Genomic DNA, 17,183 nt, shown 5'->3' with positions numbered 1-17,183 from the left:
GGGGGCGCGGGGTCCCTGCGTGCACACACCTGCGTGGGTGTGGGTGTCCTGGGGGGGTGCCCTGTGGCTAGGGGGTGAGCATGGCTGTGGGTGCCCTGGATGTGGGATATCTTGTCCTTCTCTTGCAGTGGTGCTCCAAGGGTCACTGCCGCTCCCTGGCGGAGCTGAGCCCCATGGGGGTGGTGCACGGGCACTGGTCTAGCTGGGGTCCCCCCAGCCCTTGCTCTCGCTCCTGCGGAGGAGGTGTGGTCACCCGGAGGAGGCACTGCAACAACCCCAGGTACCACAGGGAGGGGGCCCTGTCCTTCAGGTCAGGGAGGGGGCCTGCTCCACGGTCCCTGGTTGGGGGGGGCAGGGGGTCACCTGTCACCTCTTGTGTCTTGTGGACATTTTCAGGCCTGCCTTTGGAGGGCGTGCGTGTGTGGGCGCTGACCTCCAGGCTGAGATGTGCAACACCCAGGTAGGCCTGCTTCCCCTGGGCAGGACGAGAGGCTCAGGTCAGTGGTGCCGAAGGATTGGGGCGGCTGTGATTTGTGGCTCACGCCAGGGCGCTTTGGAGAGTGGGGTGCTGCTGTGTCTCTGCTGGGACCCCAGTGGGTCCTCCAAGTGTCGCACCTCTGTCCCCACATGCCACCGCCCTCCCTGGGGGCACCCCCTGCCTAAAAGCCTCCCTTTCAGTCCAAGCACAGGTGAAATCCACATCATATCAAATCACCCGTTTTTTTTTTTTTAATATTTATTTATTTATTTGACAGACAGAGATCACAAGGAGGCAGAGAGGCAGGCAGAGAGAGGAGAAAGCAGGCTCCCCGCTGAGCAGAGAGCCCAATGCGGGGCTTGATCCCAGGACCCTGGGATCATGACCTGAGCTGAAGGCAGAGGCTTTAACCCGCTGAGCCACCCAGGTGCCCCTCAAATCACCCGTTTTGAAGTGTGGAGCCCAGTAGCGTTGGTCCATCTCTAGTACCTGAAGGAGAACCCCAGACCCGCGAAGCGGTCACTCCCCTTCCCCAGCCTCCAGCCGCTGGCAACACCGGTCGCTTTCTGTTTCCGTGGATTTGCCTGCGCTGGGGCGTTTCGTAGAAGTGGAGTCCCACGGTGGGCGAGCTTTCGTGACTGGCTTCTCTCACTCAGCATCACGTCCTCAGGGTCATCACATGCGGCAGGTGTGAGCAGTGCACTCCTGTTTGTGGCTGAACAACCTCCCCTCGTGCAGACGGGCCTTGTATCACCTGTTCATCCGGCCGAGGCATCCGGCCCGTTTTCCCCTCTTGGCTGTCATGAATCATGTTCCTGGGAGCGTGTCTGTCCATGGACTTTGGTGCCAGTTTTTATTTCTTTTGGGCAGACTCCTAAGAGAGAGGTCCCTGGGTCATAAAGCATTTCTAGGTCGGTCCAGTTCTTTCTGTGAGGAGCCCCGCCAGCCGGCCCAGCAGGGAAGCTACTCTGCTTCCCGCCGCAGGCGCGAGAGTTCTGAGAGTTCTGGTTTCCCCACCTCCTCCCCTTCTCTCCATCCTCGCTGCCCGTGGTTTTGATCATGGCCATCAGACTGGGTGGTTCCCTGGACCTTGCATTAAGATCCGCACCCGGTGAGACCTTCCCTCCCGCCTTCTGCAGGCAGACTCGGGGCCTACCCAGCCTGGGAGGGCGCAGTCTTCCCCCGGCGCACAGGCTCGGGGGAAGGGAGCCAGCGAGCAGCGCTCTTTTACGTCTGTGTCCTGTCCTTTGTCCTGGCAAATTCTCCCGGATTCTTGCATCAGCAGAGAAAGGCTTGTCTCCCTCAACTACAGAGCAGGGAACCGAGGCGCAGCCAGGAGCTGGGCTCCAGCCCACATAGTGACCCGGTCACTGCATGGTGCCTTGTGGTCCCCAGTGGCAAAGGCCGCTATCCTAGGTGCCCTGCCCCAAGCCCCCATCCCGGGGCCCCTCCTGTGCCTGTCCTCTGCCTCCTCCCGGCCAGGCCTGTGAGAAGACCCAGCTGGAGTTCATGGCCGAGCAGTGCTCCCAGACGGACGGGAAACCGCTGTATCTGTCCCCAGGCAACGCCTCCTTCTACCGCTGGGGCCCCGCTGAGCAGTACAGTCAAGGTGCGGCTGGCCCCGTCACCCCGACGCCATGGAGGGCCGGGGACCGGCTCCGGCTCTGCGTCGGTCGCATCACATCCAGGCACCACTCCTTGCTAACAGGCCTGGGGCTCAGCTTTCCCATCTGTAACACAGAGATGGGAGCAGGGCGCCCTGTGCGGGGAGCGGATTCAGTGCGATGACACTGGGGCTGTGCCAAGGACGCTCCTCGGCTCGTAACTCCGCGACGCTGCTCTGCCCTGATTGCAGTCACCGCCTCCGGAGACCGGGACCCTTGCCCCCAACTCACAGGAGGAAGCGGGGGTGGGGTGGTGGCCGGAGGCGCGGGCGCGCCGGGGGTGCTCTGCGGTCTGTGGAGTAGCCTTCCCTACACTGGGGCCCCTGTCCCTCTGCCTCCCCAGGGGACGCTCTGTGCAGACACATGTGCCGGGCCATCGGCGAGACCTTCATGGTGAGGCGTGGGGACCATTTCCTGGATGGGACCCGGTGTGTGCCAAGTGGTCAGCGGGAGGACGGGACCCTGAGCCTGTGCGTGGCGGGCAGCTGCAGGGTAGGCGTGTGCGGGCAGCAGGGCGCCCTCCCAGCCACGGTGGCCTTGGGGCCAGTCCCATGGGAAGTCAGAGGCTCAAGGGCTCCGGGGGTGGGGTGAGGGGGCGTCTGCGGGCGCTGGCCACCATGAAGCTGCGGCGGAGTCTGCACGGCTGCTCCCAGGGCGCTGGGGTGGCCTTGGAGCCGGCCGGAGGTTCGGAGCCCTGCTGTGACCGCGGGCGAGTCCGTTACACCTGCTTCCCGCGTCGCCCTCGGAAGCTGCGAGGGCCGCCCGTCAGAGCCTCCAGTGTCACGCACCCGCGTGTCACCACCACCGCTCTTTCCACAGACATTCGGCTGTGACGGCGCGATGGACTCCCCGCAGGTGCGAGACGTGTGTCAGGTGTGCGGAGGGGACAACAGCACGTGCCAGCAGCGGAACGGCTCTTTCACGGGCGGAAGGGCCAGAGGTAGGGGCTCCCTCGGGATGGATGGCCGCGCTCCTCCCCACCTCTAAGGATCACCTGCCGCTCAGAGCCCCGGCAGCGAGCCCAGGACCCTCCGCGTGGGCCTCCGCCTGCCTCCGCCTCCCTCCTCCTCTTCGCCGGCCTCCCCGAGCAGCTGACCGTTGGCTGAGGCCGCCACGGGCAGTGGCACTTCCGGGTAGCCGTGCTAAGACCCAGACAGGGGACAGCGAGGAGTGGCCTGGCCTCGCCTCTCCTCCCCGAGGAATCCTGTCCAAGGGGATGTTATACTTGGGAAGCCTGCGACTCAGCTCAGTTTCTGAAAGAGGTCAAGTCGTTCGCAGAGTAGGCGCTTGGAGTCCCCCTCCCTGTGGTGGGCCACATGCTGAGCCTGGAACCTGGGATTCGGTCCCTCCACCTGGGCCAGGCAGCCCCCTCGAAGGTGACCGTCCGGCCTGGCTTGGATTGGCCCCCGGTGACAGGGGACCCTCTACTGCCTGAGGCAACCCCACTGTTAGCTTTTGGCCTCAAGGTGCCTCCCCCTGCCCACCCGGGACATCTGAAATCCCCCTTTCACTCCAACGTCTGTGACCTGAGACCCCCCCACCCCTGCTGCTTCCTTCTAGAGTATGTCACGTTCCTGACCGTGACCCGCAACCTGACCAGCGTACACGTCACCAACCGGAGGCCTCTCTTCACGCACCTGGGTGAGCTGGCCCGAGGGCGTGCCCCTGACAAACCGAAGCTGAGAAAACACCGTCCCCCAGATGCCCTCACGACTTTTCCTTCCTAAGATTCTATTTACTTACTAGAGAGAGAGAACATGAGTGGGGGGCAGAGGCAGAGGGAGAAGCAGGCTTCCCGCTGAGCAGGGAGCCGAGCCGGGACTCGATCCCGGGACCCCGCGGTCACCACCTGAGCTGAAGGCAGGCGCTTCCCCGACGGAGCTGCCCAGGCGCCCCCAGACGCCCTCACACTTCTGACGCCACCTGCAGTTTCGGGGGTTCCCTCAGCACCGCCAGGTCGGATAAGTCCCCAAGAGGACCCCCAGAGCACCGAGAGCGTTTCTATGCGTGGATCTGGCTTGTTCGAGGGCGAGGAGATGGTGAAAGAAACCAGAGCGGAGATGCCTGTCGGGCGGAGTCTGGGAGGGCTCGGTGTCCCGCACCGGAGTGTGGCGGTGGGCACGGGCTGTCGCCAAGCCCAAGCTGCCCCGGGCTCAGCGTTCAGTTTGATGAGGACGTCGTGATGTGAACACGACGCACGGCCGAGCGACTGATGACCTACGTGATGGCCTCGGTCTCTAGGTTCCCAGAGGAGACCAACCGAAGCTGCTGTCCGGCTTCACGTATTTGGTCTTTCTGGCCTGGCCGGTCCCCACCTTAAGCAAAGACACTCCTGTCTGTGTGACTTAAGTCCCTTCCTGGAAGCCCAGGGCAAAGGCCACACCTGTCTCTGGGCAAGGCCGCCTCCTTTCCCACTTAATGCCACAGTGTGTCTTGATTTCCGGAGGGCGCCCCTACCCGCCCTTGACATCTGGAGTGGGGGGATGGTCCTGGGGGCCTTGAGCCCCCGAAACCTGCCTGCAGAGCTCCGTGTAGGCAGACTTGGAGAGAGGGCAGGTCCACGGTGCTCACCAGGTTCTGGACAGAGGTGCAGGGCCACCGATGTGTGGTCAGATGCCTGTGGGCATCTGGGAAGGTGTCCCCTGCCTGCCGCCGAGACTGCCTGGCCGGCCAGGGCACCGGGCAGACGGGCTCCCTGGGAGGACTGGGGCCCCGGGAGGAGAGCGGTGGCCCTGGGGATTCGTCCCCATGTTGCCACCATCCCATTCGTTAAGTCAGGACCTCTTCCGGGAGAGGGCCGGCGCCCCAGCTGCCGCAGGTGTGGGGGAGGCGGACCCCCCGCCCACAGCCTCGCTCCCCCACAGCCGTGCGGATCCGAGGGCGCTACGTCGTGGCGGGGACTTCCGGCATCTCTCCCAGCACCACCTACCCCTCCCTCCTGGAGGACAGCCGTGTGGGGTACCGAGTGGCCCTCACCGAGGACCGGCTGCCCCTCCGGGAGGAGATCCACATCCGGGGGCCCAGCCAGGACGCCGTGGAGATCCAGGTGATCCGGAGGGCCTGGGCGAGCCGGCGGGGCCTGCTCCTGCTGTCACCTGCCCCTTGCTCAGCAGTCCCATGGGGGCGCACGGGAGTCCCTGCAGTTCTGAACGTGGGCGTGCAGGGGTCGTGCCTCCCCCCCGGGGAGGGCTGTGGCGCGTGCAGGGGTCATGCCTCCCCCCCCCCCCCGGGGGTCTGAGATGAGCTGACGCTGCGGGCCCAGCAGGGAGAGGATGATGTGTGCGCAGGGTGCGTCGTGAGGAGGGGTGAGGGGAGGGACCCACGTGCGAGGAGCCTGGAGGCTGCACAGGTCTCCAGGGCTTCGGGTTCCCCCTGGATACTGGGGTGTTGGGGCCAGAGCTGCTGAGGGGTTCTGGGTAAAGCGCAGGGGGCGATCGGGCCTGTGTCAGGCCTGGCCGAAGGAGGCTGTGGGAAAGAGACAGTGGGATGCCCAGATTGGAGACCCACTGTGGGGGGTGTCCCTCCTGGAGCAGGGGCAGCCCAGCTGCTGGAAACAGGGAGACCCCGAGGTCAAGGGCTGGGGCCCGGGGACGCAGGTGGACTAGAATTTGAATCCTGCCTCGGCAAGAACTCGGCAAGGGAATTGACTCTTCTGAACCTCAGTTTCCCCATCTGCAAAATGGGGCTAAGAATACATACATTATGAAGTCAGTGTGAAGATCCACCTCTTAAAGGGGCATTAAGCGTGCGGTGGGTGTCCAGCGCCCCACACGTGTGTGCCCCGAGCGGTGGCGGCTGCAGCCCACACGCTTGCTGGCTTGGATCCTGAAAGTGCCAGCGGCTCGGGATGCCTCCTCCTAATGGAAACTGAGGGCTCCTCCCCCGCTGCAGAAGTCCTGGGGCAAAGGGGTGGGTGCCAGGAGGGCCAACCCAGCAGCCAAAATTTCTCCCAAGCCTCGCGGTCCTCCACAGAGCTTGCCAGGTTCTCATCCTGTCTCTGCCGCCGCCCCTAGACCTCAATCTTCCCCCGTGAAATGGGCCGCCTACCTCCGAGAGTCAGGGGACGCGCATGCCGGGCAGTGTCGGCAGCAGTCGCTGGTCCCAAGGAGGCTCTGGGTGGACGCTGGCTCTTCCTGGCTCTCGGCGACAGAGCTCCCTGCGTGAGCTCCTCTGCTCGTGTCCCCACGTGTGCTTTGCAGAGAAAGGCGCTTGGTGAAGTAGGTGGACGTTAGCATGTGTTGGAATAGCCCTGAGGAGAGGTCTGAGGTTGGTGGCCCTTGACTTTGGTCTAGCAGCGCCGGCCTCTGCCCCACAGCAGGAGAGACAGCAGGGGCTGCCCCAGAGTCCACCCAGGCTACAGGAAGCCCCCCGTGGACTAGTGCACTCCTTTCGTGACTCCCCATGCAGCCCAGGCCACCCACCTCCCGACCCCCAGCAGCATTGTTCCCAGGGCCTCGCAGCTGTGTCTGCACGCTTTGCCGTGTGTGTGCAAAACACAGATTCCGGGGCTGCTCCGAGCCACCATTTCAGGACCTGCTGGGCGGGCCGGAGAATCCCCATGCTCACGGAGGACGGCGCCGTGTGGCCGGATGAGGACTTGTGCGGACAGGGGCTGGACACTTGGGCCTCCGGGGCTCTGCCTGGCCCCACTCTGGGGCTGGCCTTGGACACAGAGCCCCAGGACCGGCCGAGCTCCCTTGGGGAGCCCAGCAGAGAAGGCCCCCAGCTCTCCGTCTGTCTCCGGCAGGTTTACAGGCGCTACGGGGAGGAGTATGGTGACCTCGCACGCCCAGACATCACCTTCACCTACTTCCAGCCTAAGCGGCCACAGGCCTGGGCCTGGGCCGCCATGCGGGGGTCCTGCTCCGTGAGCTGTGGGGCAGGTGAGGCCTGGGCCGGGGCTCACCTGAAGCACAGTTTGCTCCCTGCAGGGAGGTGGCCCAGCCCCGCTCTTCCCTCGCAGGGCTGCGCTGGGTGACCTACGGCTGTCTGGACCAGGCCAGGAACGAGTGGGCGGAGGCCGCCCGGTGCGAAGGGAGCCAGCAGCCAGCAGCCTGGTCAGAGTCCTGCGCCCCCAGGCCCTGCCCCCCATAGTGAGTGCTGCCTGCGCTCTGCCATGCCTGCCGGGCTCTCGCTGGCTACGGGGCCCACGTCCTGAGCTGAGATTGAGAGTCAGAGGCTCAATCGACCGAGCCCCCCCAGGCGCCGCCCAGGTCTCCCCGCCGGGGACACCCAGGGGGCCAAGGGGCTGAGTGGGCTGTCCCTGGGCCATGTCCAGGAACCTGCAGGGACATAGGGTCCAGTGCAGAGCAGGGAAGCCAGTCCGCTGGACAAATCTGCCTTTCTCTTCCTGCCTCTCCCGAGCCAGTCCTCGAGGGGACAGGGATGGCCCCGACACTCTGTCCCTCTCGTCCTCAGCTGGGCAGCCGGAGACTTCGGCGCGTGCAGTGTCTCCTGCGGGGGAGGCCTGCGGGAGAGGGCGGTGCGTTGCGTGGAGGCCCAGGGCACCCTCCTGAGGCCGCTGCCCCCTGCCCGGTGCAGAGTGCTGGCCCCAGAGCCGGCAGTGGTGGAAGCCTGCAACCTCCAGGCCTGCCCGGTGAGGTGAGCGCAGGGAGGCAGGGAGGCGACTGCCCAACTCCAGTCAGGGCTCAGGGCTTGTCCTACACCCAGCCCTACCCTTGCAGAGTGTCCCCTCACCCCTAGGACTCTGGCCGGGCCCCACCGTCCCAGAGGGACCAGCTTCAGAATTACTGTCCAGGAGACACTGGGCCGGCCATTTCCCTCTGTGAACCCCCAGATCTTTGCTCACACGTAAAGCCATAAGTGTCCCTTTGTGGTTACTGTTGCTGTCCCCATGGTGCCTCCTTTCCCTTCAGGATCTGAGCTGACAGTGGCTTCTTCTGAGTTGCTGCTAACTGGCTGGGGCACCAGGGCAAATCCGTTTCCTCTCTGGGCCCCAGTTCTGTTACTGGTCCAGTGGGGAGGAGCCTGGCCTCGGTCACTGGTGGCGCAGGCATGGCTCGGGCTCCCTTGCCCCTGTCCCGTGCGCCGCAGACCTGGGAATCCCCACCCTTTCCCACGGAGGCCCCTCTTGCCTCAGCTCAGCTGGCAGCTGCCCCCTGTCAGGGCTGGCTTGGACTCGGAACACGGTTGCCATCCCTCACCTGGGTGGCCCGATTCCGTTTCTCGGCACCTGCTAGTGTGTGAGGAGTGATGGTTCTCTCGGGTCGGAGGCCCACCTTCCTCTCTGGAAGGCCCCGGGTCCAGGCCTGAGTCCCCGCCCCCGGGCTACCAAGTGGAGGGCTTGCAGCCGCTTGTCCAGCACTCTGGGGAGAGGCCTCAGGGTTTTGCTTCTTTGTGGGGCTCCTCCTTGAGTGCTGGGGTGCTGGGGTGCGGGTTCACTGCCTTTCTCCGCCCCAGGAGCCCTACAGCCCGAAGAGAGGCAGGGCATGCTGTCTGTCCTGTCCTCAGGCGGGAGGGCTCAGACGCGTGCTCGCCAGCCTGTGCAGCAGACCCGGCTTTGTGGAATAGGACATGTGTGCGCAGGGCAGAGGGCCTGGCCACCGCGGGGCCCTGCCCCACAGACGAGAAGCTGCCTACCCAGGAACCCTGTGTGGCCACAGCATGTTCTCCAGAACCAAGCGATGTGAGTATCCTGGGCACAAGGGTACCCTGGGCTATTGGGGGCTTATCGGACAGGAGAACAGGGAGCACTGAGTACCCTTGGCCTCCTGGCCAGGGCGCAAGGACTGTCCTTCTGCAACGTGGCTGTGTACGGGACCTGCTCGCCCAAGGGATGAGCCTAGGGAGAAAGCTCTGGGCCTCGTCCCCCTCCAGCTGGCAAGCTGGGCTCGGGCCCCAGACCCAAGCATCCCGTTATGAGGCAGCTGCTCTGGCCCCGAGCCCCAGCCTCAGCCCTGCCCTGCTGTGCTGGTACAGAGGCCAAAGTGAGTGAGGTGGGGGCATCCTCAGGCAGCCGGAAGCAAGTGTTCATGGAAAGGAGCAGTGGGAGGGGCTGCCTTTGGGGCTCTGCTGACCCCTCTCCTGAAGAGATTGGGGTGGGTGGGGTGGGGGACCAGGTGCTCAGGGATCCAGAGGGGGGAACCAGACCGAGACCCAGCAGCCTGTTGCTTGTCCCCCACAGCCAGACCCCCGGCCTCTGGAGGAGGAGGCCACATCCCCACCGGGCGGCGCTGGGGTGGGGGCTCACGCCGCACACATGTGGACTCCCCTGGCGGGGCCGTGCTCTGCCTCCTGCGGTCGAGGTGAGGCCCCCAGGGCTCCTTCACGAACTCTTCCCTGCCTACCTTTTGCCTAGTTCTAAAATGCATCTGAACTGGCTCAAGTTCAAATCCAGACTAGGTCAGAGAATCCAGACTAGGTCAGAATGTGACGTCATATACAAAGAGATTGGGGCAGGTCTTCATCGCTTGGGTGAAAGGCAGGAGAGACCATAAAACTCGGCGGTGTTGGCACCCACATGTACTTCTTAAGGTCTAGAAAGTCAGCGAGCAAAGGGCCCCAGACAGCTCTGAGCTTCCTGGCCGCTGAGTCAGAGGAGCAAGGTTTTAAGATACGGTGTGTTCTTGAACTACAGGCCTCGGCACTTGCCCAGGGAAACCTGTCCGTGTTCAGAATCAAGGCAGGGATTCTTTTGAGGCTAGTCGTAAAGCAGAGATTCACTGAACCGGACCCTGATACCATCGTAGTCATAAACACAATACGGGATGATCAGAGCAGTTCTCACCGAGTGACAGAAGCAGAGCTGCCGCTGGGGGGCCTGCCACGGGCCAGGCCCTTTGTACCCCACTTCAAAGTCCGTATAATGTCCCTGTAAGTGAGGCACCATCAGATGAAAAGTCTGAGGCTCAGAGAGATCAGGTCACTTGTCCAAGGTCACCCAGCCTGGCCCGTGGCAGAGACGAGAGCTGGGTCTTCTGGAACTCTCCAGAGAGCGGGACACCCGTAGCTCTTGTCAAACCCTCCTCTTGGGGCTTGGGGTCTCTGCTTCCTCCCCACAGGCCTGAGGGAGCTGCGTTTCGTGTGCATGGACTCTGTCCTGGGGACCCCTGTCCAGGAAGAGCTCTGTGACCTGGGAAGCAAGCCTGGGAGTCGGCAGGAAGCCTGTCGGGCTGCCCCTTGCCCAGCTTGGTGAGTTGGGGCGGAGACTATGCGGTGGGGGTTGGGGGTTGGGGGGAGGCAGCAGCCCGGGTCCCTGAGGGAGGGAGGCGTGTCACCCCGGGTGTCACCTCGGACAGAGCGACAGAGCGCTGGCCTTCCTGCCGCAGGTGGGAGACCCGAGCCTCGGCACCGTGCCCAGTGACCTGCGGACGGGGCTGGGTGCCACTGGCTATTCGGTGCGTGAGGCTGGACCAAGGCCACCCTGTCCCCCTGCCTCCCTCCGAGTGCTGGCGGGTGCCCAGGCCCAGCCCCGTGCAGGACTGCAGTCCGAAGCCCTGCCCTGCCAGGTGGGCGCCTTCCCAAGGAGAAGGGTGGTCCTCAGCCCCTCCCTGCAAGCTGCTCGGTGCCCTCCCCTGCAGGGCACCGCACTGGTGTCTTGGAAGGCTGTGGCGGGCTTCAGGCATGTGGGACGCTGTGAGCACACGTGGCGGATGGCTCGTCATCCCTTGCTCTTCCCCAAGCGCCGCCCGCCACGGCCCGGGGGCCGTTCTGATGGTAGGGACACGGCAGTGAGCAGTGAGCTCCGGCCCTCCTGGAGCAGAAGCCTGGGGCGGTGGGGAGATGGAAGAGCAGACGGACCGGGAGACACAGTTTGCTGTTGGCGTTGGTGTGGTGTGGCAAACACAGCAGCAAAGAAGATCGGGAGTGCCAGCCGGCCCGTGGGGGGCCGGCATTCCTATTAGAGACACAGTGGGCTTCGCAGTCCCCCTGGCGTGCTCTGTCTCTCCCCCGACTGCCCTTTGAACACGTTTGTCCTCAGCGTTCTGTCTGGGAAGTGGGCCTTTCGGAATGTTCTCTGTCCACTGTGCCCAGCCTCTTGGTGGAGACGCAAGGGTGCCCCTCAGAGAAAGGACGTCTCCAGGCCCTTCCCAGTCTGCGGAAAGGAGGGGCGGCCCCGCTCCTGGGTTCCCCCCAACTCCGGTGTGTTTCAGGTGGAGGTATAAGCTGGCGGCGTGTAGCGTGAGCTGCGGAGGAGGGTTTGCGCAGAGGCTGCTGTACTGTGCGCGGGCCCACGGGGAGCACGAGGACGAGGAGGTCCTGCCGGATGCCCAGTGCCAGGGGCTGCCGCGCCCGGAGCAGCGCGAGGCCTGCAGCCCAGAGCCCTGCCCGGCCAGGTCAGCAGCCCCAGGGTGTCGAGGAAGGAGCTTGATGTTCCAGAGTGTGCAGACCCCAGCAGTCACCGCGGGGCTCGTGGGCTGGCTCCAGCCCGGGAGGTGGTCCTCGGGGAGCAGCAGTCCCTGGCGGGCCGCCCTAGGGGTCAGAGGTGACGTTCCAACGAAACGCAGACGGGGCTGCAGGTTCTCGTCAGGACTCGGTTGTGGGGGGCGCTGGAGGGGTCTCCGGGAGGAGGAAGGATGCGGAGCCCGAGGGTGGTCCCACCGCCAGCCGAGGGTGGTCCCAGCTGGGGCACAGGACCTAACAGCTGAAGCCAGCGAGGTCCCGAGGTGGGGTCGGAGCCTGCGGGGGGCCCATTTCTCCACCAGGGGCGACTCTGCCTCCCACAGGACATGTGGCAGTATCTGGAGACATTTTCAATGTCACGGCTAGGGGAAGGGGATGCTAGTGGCCTCCGGTGAGTGGGTGGAGGCCAGGTGCGCGGTTGAACATCCCACACAGCCCAGATGCCCCCACGACAGGCCCGGGGCCCCCGAGGTCAGCGGTGCCCAGGAGGAGAAGCACGTGTGCTCTGCAGGGCGGTTAGGGGTCTCGGTCGGCTTCAGTCCGCCTCCCTAGTGTCTAGAACAGCGCCAGGCCCGCCGAAGGCATGGTTGCGAGGTGGTATCCCAGGGCCAGGGGCGGCCGGGGTCACGACGGAGGCCTCAGCCTCTCGCACGGGCTCCCGGGGTTCGACCCCGGCTCTGAAGGATGTCCGCTGTCGCCGTTTGCTGACCAGCGGCAGATGAACACGGCGGAGACGGGTTTTCCTCCTCCTGGGCATCTTCTCCCCATCCCCGTCACTGGGGGAACGGAGGATGGGGACCCCCCCGGGCTCAGGGCTGCGCGCCGGGCCGTGGTCTCTTGCAGGTGGAAAATCCTGTCCCTTGGCCCATGCTCAGCGAGCTGTGGCCTCGGCACCGCCACGCGCTCCGTGGCCTGTGTGCAGCTCAGCCAAGGCCAGGATGTGGAGGTGGAGGGGGCAGCCTGCGCGGCTCAGGTGCGGCCTCAGGCCAGCGTCCCTTGTGTCATCACCGACTGCACCTACCGGTGGCATGTCAGCTCCTGGACACAGGTAAGCATTGGGGCCGGGGCTGGGGGCACGTCGGCCCAGGGTCCTGACGCGTGGGGACCCTGGGGGCTTTGACTCGTTGTGACCCCTGAAAGGAGGGAGGGGTACGGGGGGAGCAGGTGGCTGGCGCCCGGAGGGGCGAGACACAGCAGGACCTCGAGGTCTGAGGGGCACGTCCGGACCGAGGTCTGGAGACACCAGGAGATGAAGGGAAGGTGACTCCGTCCCACACCTTGGTCTCTCTGGGGCCGTCCTGTGCCCAAGCACCTCACAAAGTACTAGAGAGACTAAGGAAAATAGGGTAGGTCTCCCGCTGGAGGCCCTCACTCATGGTGTGGAGCGGGAGAAGGGGCCAAGCAGACAGCCACCACCGGCATCAGTCAGAGGACTGTGGGCATCGGGGTCACGCAGAGACGGGGACTCGGACCAGGGCAGTGCGGGGCAGGAGGGCAGGGTGGGGGCCGGCTGCTGAGCCTCAGTCTCGCCATCTGTGGAATGGAGACACGGGCTCGCCTCCTGGGTTGTGCAAAGATTAGATCAGCTCACACGTGACCAGTGGCCACTGCTGTCCCTGACACCCTCTGGCGAGGTCCGCCGCAGCTCCCGCTCCTCTTTCCTGGCAGTGCTCGGTCTCCTGCGGGGATGGCACCCAGCACCGGCATCACGCCTGCATTGGACCCCAGACCCAGGCGCCCGTGCCGGCCGGCTTCTGCCAGCACGTGCCCAGGCCAGCCACAGTGCAGAGCTGCTGGGCCGGACCCTGCACCGGGCAGGGGACTCCCAGTCTGGCACCCCGCCAGGAAGCCACTGCTACAGACCTGGCCGTGGCTGCTGCTTCTCTGGAGCGGCCCCAGCCCCGGGCCCCAGCTTCCTGGCTTCAGGGGCTCCTGCCTGGGCTCCAGGAAAGCCCAGCTGAGCCCAGTTATGTTCTTCAACCTTCCCGTCTGGGCGGCCGCTGGCTGCAGGAGGGGTGGACAGAGGCATCTCCACTGGGAGAGCGGGGGCCGGCTGCTCGGGGGACCCCCCTGGGGTGGATCGCTGGGAGGCCGGACCCAAGGCATGGGCTTGGGCGGTGGCGCTCGGGGCCGTCCCTCCTCTTCTACTCTGCTTCCACTGGCAGCGCTTAAGCTCACTTTTGTTATCATCAAGGGAAAGGGAACCTGAGGTTTCGTGGGGTCAGACCCAGGTCCGTGGGACTCCAAGCCATGCCCTGCTGTATACACCACCTGCCTCTCACCAGGGCATCCGGAAGCGGCTCTGGGCCCCGGATGGAGACTCCGGGACCCATGCAGCTCCCTCCCCTGCCCTAAGCCTGCTTCTGGTGGGGCCTAGGAGGGTGCCAGCCCCCCACCTGCCAGGCTCCTCCCCAGTATGGAACCCCCCGCCCTGCTGTGGGTGTCCGCCCCCCGGAAGCCCTGTTCACCCGCGCTCCTGCCCTCTTTCCAGGTGCCTGCGGCCGGCAGCACCTTGAGCCGACAGGAACCATTGACATGCGAGGCCCAGGGCAGATGGACTGTGCCGTGGCCATTGGGCGGCCGCTGGGTGAGGTGGTGACCCTTCAGGTCCTGGAGAGCTCCCTCAGCTGCAGGGCTGGTAGGTCTCGGGCCGTGTGCACAGCTGCTGCCCAGCGTCAGGCCGCTATGCACTGGGGAGCACAGCTCCCGGCTACCCCCGTCCCGGCACGATGTGCCACAGGCAGCCCCACCTGGAATCCTCATGTTCGTCCGCGGACGGTGCGGGCTGGTCCTGTTGCACAGATGGGGAAACTGAGGTTGTGTCTGGGGACTTGGAGTCACGTAGCTGGCATGGGAGGGACCCGATTGTGGCTCTGTCTACCCCAGGCCCCCGTGCTGCTGACGCTCACCGCACGGCCCCTTCCTAGGGGACATGCTGCTGCTTTGGGACAGGTTCACATGGAGGAAGACGTGCGGGAAGCTGTCTGGCTCGACCTTCAGTTCCAAAACAAACACGCTGGTGGTGAGGCAGCGCCGCACGCGGCCTGAAGGCGGGGTTGTGCTGCGGTACGGGAGCCGGCCTGCCTCGGGAACCCCCCACAGAGGTACGGGGGGACCCCAGAGCCTTCCCCCTTCTCTGCAGGCAGCCGGGTGGGCAGACAGGGCACCCATGGAGATGGAAGAGGACCCACGGCTCCCCAACCCCAGGACGAGGTCCCGGCATATGGGCATGTGTGCCGTGTCCCTGCCTCCCTCGGGCCTTGCAGCGACAGGGGTGGACGAGGACCCTGACATCCTCACCCTGTCACTCAGGCTGCCACCATGGACCCCCGCCCAGGCCCTGATGTCCGTCAAGACCCTTAGGGTCCTCTGTGCGCAGCTTTCCCTTCCCCTGAGCCCTGTTCTGGTGCACCGTGCTCTTGGCTCAGCCCCTGTAGAGCTGCTGTGTGCACGCGTGCTTATACGTGTGTGCGCGCACACACACAACTTCACGGAGGGGATGGCATCCCACGGCCCCCTGGTGTCCTCTCTGGTGTCCCACGGCCCTCTGGAGGCCCCTGGGGACTTACTGTCCCCCAAAAGCCCGGGCTGGCTGAATGTGGCTTCCCTAGCCAGTTCCAGAGGTTTCTGGGATCCCCCTGGCTTTGCCTCTACAGAGACGTGATGCGGTCCCCCATCTCTCAGTGCCCTCACTGAGAGCACAGGCTGGCTGCCCCTTCTCACCGCTCTCCACTTCCTGGTCTTTTGCATGTGGGCTTTTGCTCCCTGGGGGCCGGGGGTACAGGCAGGCGTTTCCCGTGGGTTCCTAATAATGGCAGTGGCCTTTGTGACAGGCTCAGTGTTAAGCACTTCTGCACACGTGATGTGACCTAAAGACTGCTCTCCCGACGCCTGCTCTTGTTCGCTTTACTCTGTGGAGGGGGGATCTGGAGCTCAGAGCACTGAAAGCCTTCGCCTAGGGTCACACGACAGAGCGTGGTGGAGGTGGGGTTCAGCGGTGGCTTCTGTAGGGGAGGCTTGATCTTGACAACACCACCGTATCGCCCCCCATCACTGCTCCCCAGCTGTGAGCTACCCTGGCCTCCGGCATTGGTGGTCTTTCTGGGGGCTCCTAGGACCCGAGATGGTCCCCACCGGCCCGTCCACCTGCTCTTCTCTGCAGACTGTGACATGCAGCACTTTGGACCCTCGGGTGAAATCGTGAGCCCCTCGAAGAGTCCCGATGGGAGCAACTTGGGGGGCTGCCGCATCTTCATTAACGTGGCCCCGCAGGCCCGGATCGCCGTCCATGCCCTGACCACTGACGTGGGCTCGGGAACCGGAGCCAGCTACATCTCCGTAAGGCCACCAGGATAGGGACAGGAATGGGCTGAATTTTGCTGATTCGAGATAGCTGTCCCCGGGGATGGGAACCGGGGTGCTGTACTAGAGGACCCCCTGACTTTGCTCAAAGACCTGAAAATCATTAGTGAAAGAATAGGAGAAGAATTTCCTCCACTTACTCACCAACAAACGTTTATTGAGCTCTGCGCAAGAGTGAAACACAGACCTTTTCTGATGTAGACTGTTAACCCAGGCCTGAAGCATAATTTTAGACCCTGTTGCAACTTTTCCAGAAGAGGCCAGTCCCTCCCCGCACGTGGTTCATGTGTTCCGAGAGAACTGTCCTCTGCAAGGTGTCAGCTCCCCCAGTGCATGCGGCCTGGCTTCTGGAATCCAGCTCTAGCACCCTGGCTGTGTGTCCTTGGGGAAGTAGGACAACTTCTCTGAACCTCAGTTTCTGGGGTGGAGCAATAGTGTCTTCCTGATAGGGCTGTTGTGTGAAGGTTAAATGTGACCCTGAGTGTATGATGCTGTGTAGGAATGTGAGCTAGTTGTCATTGTGGCTGGCCCTTTCCCCTCAGATCCGGGACACCCACAGCCTGAAGACGATGACATTCCGTGGGCAGCAGGCACTCTACTGGGAGTCAGAGGGAAGCCAGGCTGAGATGGAGTTTAGCCAGGGCTTCCTGGAGGGGCGTGCCAGCCTGCGGGGCTGGTACTGGACCCTCCAATCTAGGGTGCAGGAGCCTGGCCGGGCCTCGCTCTAGCTTCCTCTCCAAGGACATTTCTCCAGGGACCTGTGGACGCAGTGGGATGCTTCCTCCAGGTCCTGGAAGAGACAGGAAGGAGGCTGACATTTATGAGCACCTGTTCGGTGCCCGGCGAACCCGAGGGTTGACTCTGGTCTCTGAGTGCTTTCCAGTCTGGATCCCTCCAGTCTTAAGTGTCTCCTTCAGGGCCTTGGGAAGCAGGGACTGGACTCCCTGAAAAGGCCTCTCTGTACCAATAAACGGAATGTGCAGTCCGAGGAGCGCTTTCTGCGTACCCTGTCCCGTCCAGCTTGAAAACCCACCCTACGGCGCTGCCGAGATTCCTGGCGGCGGGCGGGTCCGGACCCATTCTTGACCTGAGCAAGCCCCGCGCCACCCCCAGAGGTCTCTTCTCCTGCCCAGGGAGGAGGACAAGGGACTGTGTGGACTCGAGAATGGGCGCGACCCGGCGCACCGGCTCATTCTCTGCGAAGCCCCGCCCCGTGCTAGTCCCGCCGGAGGATCGGACCGCCGAGAGCCGGGGCCACCACACCCCGCCCCCTATGCTAATGAGCGCGAGCCCCTCGGGCTCCCCTGCCCCCGCCC

The 17,183-nt window shown here is 64.4% G+C and overlaps 1 protein-coding gene across 10 annotated transcripts in view; it reads left to right on the top strand.

Annotated features, from left to right (window-relative positions):
- ADAMTS13 (ADAM metallopeptidase with thrombospondin type 1 motif 13) overlaps positions 1 to 16,855 on the top strand; it is a 28,711-nt gene extending 11,856 nt beyond the window's left edge. For 8 of the 10 annotated variants that reach the window (XM_082696278.1, XM_082696281.1, XM_082696276.1 and 5 more), the window contains 21 exons: positions 129 to 280; positions 397 to 460; positions 1,961 to 2,087; positions 2,486 to 2,634; positions 2,962 to 3,082; positions 3,703 to 3,783; positions 5,007 to 5,188; positions 6,890 to 7,025; positions 7,106 to 7,235; positions 7,561 to 7,743; positions 8,614 to 8,788; positions 9,287 to 9,407; positions 10,164 to 10,293; positions 10,431 to 10,610; positions 11,256 to 11,438; positions 12,349 to 12,553; positions 13,174 to 13,471; positions 13,997 to 14,143; positions 14,433 to 14,609; positions 15,668 to 15,843; positions 16,410 to 16,855. In XM_082696278.1, coding sequence (XP_082552404.1) covers positions 129 to 280; positions 397 to 460; positions 1,961 to 2,087; positions 2,486 to 2,634; positions 2,962 to 3,082; positions 3,703 to 3,783; positions 5,007 to 5,188; positions 6,890 to 7,025; positions 7,106 to 7,235; positions 7,561 to 7,743; positions 8,614 to 8,788; positions 9,287 to 9,407; positions 10,164 to 10,293; positions 10,431 to 10,610; positions 11,256 to 11,438; positions 12,349 to 12,553; positions 13,174 to 13,471; positions 13,997 to 14,143; positions 14,433 to 14,609; positions 15,668 to 15,843; positions 16,410 to 16,595 — 3,303 coding nt within the window. In that variant the 3' untranslated portion in view covers positions 16,596 to 16,855. Of the gene's footprint in view, positions 1 to 128; positions 281 to 396; positions 461 to 1,960; positions 2,088 to 2,485; positions 2,635 to 2,961; positions 3,083 to 3,702; positions 3,784 to 5,006; positions 5,189 to 6,889; positions 7,026 to 7,105; positions 7,236 to 7,560; positions 7,744 to 8,613; positions 8,789 to 9,286; positions 9,408 to 10,163; positions 10,294 to 10,430; positions 10,611 to 11,255; positions 11,439 to 12,348; positions 12,554 to 13,173; positions 13,472 to 13,996; positions 14,144 to 14,391; positions 14,610 to 15,667; positions 15,844 to 16,409 lie in introns of all 10 variants that reach the window. The other 2 variants (XR_014302138.1, XM_082696282.1) reach the window with 2 other exon arrangements.
- The last annotated feature ends 328 nt before the right edge of the window (positions 16,856 to 17,183 follow it).

This window comes from Mustela nivalis (assembly GCF_964662115.1).
Source record: "Mustela nivalis genome assembly, chromosome: 13".
Taxonomy (NCBI): Eukaryota; Metazoa; Chordata; class Mammalia; order Carnivora; family Mustelidae; genus Mustela; species Mustela nivalis.
Note: the sequence above shows the minus strand (reverse complement) of the source record. Positions and strands in the feature narration are given on the sequence as shown.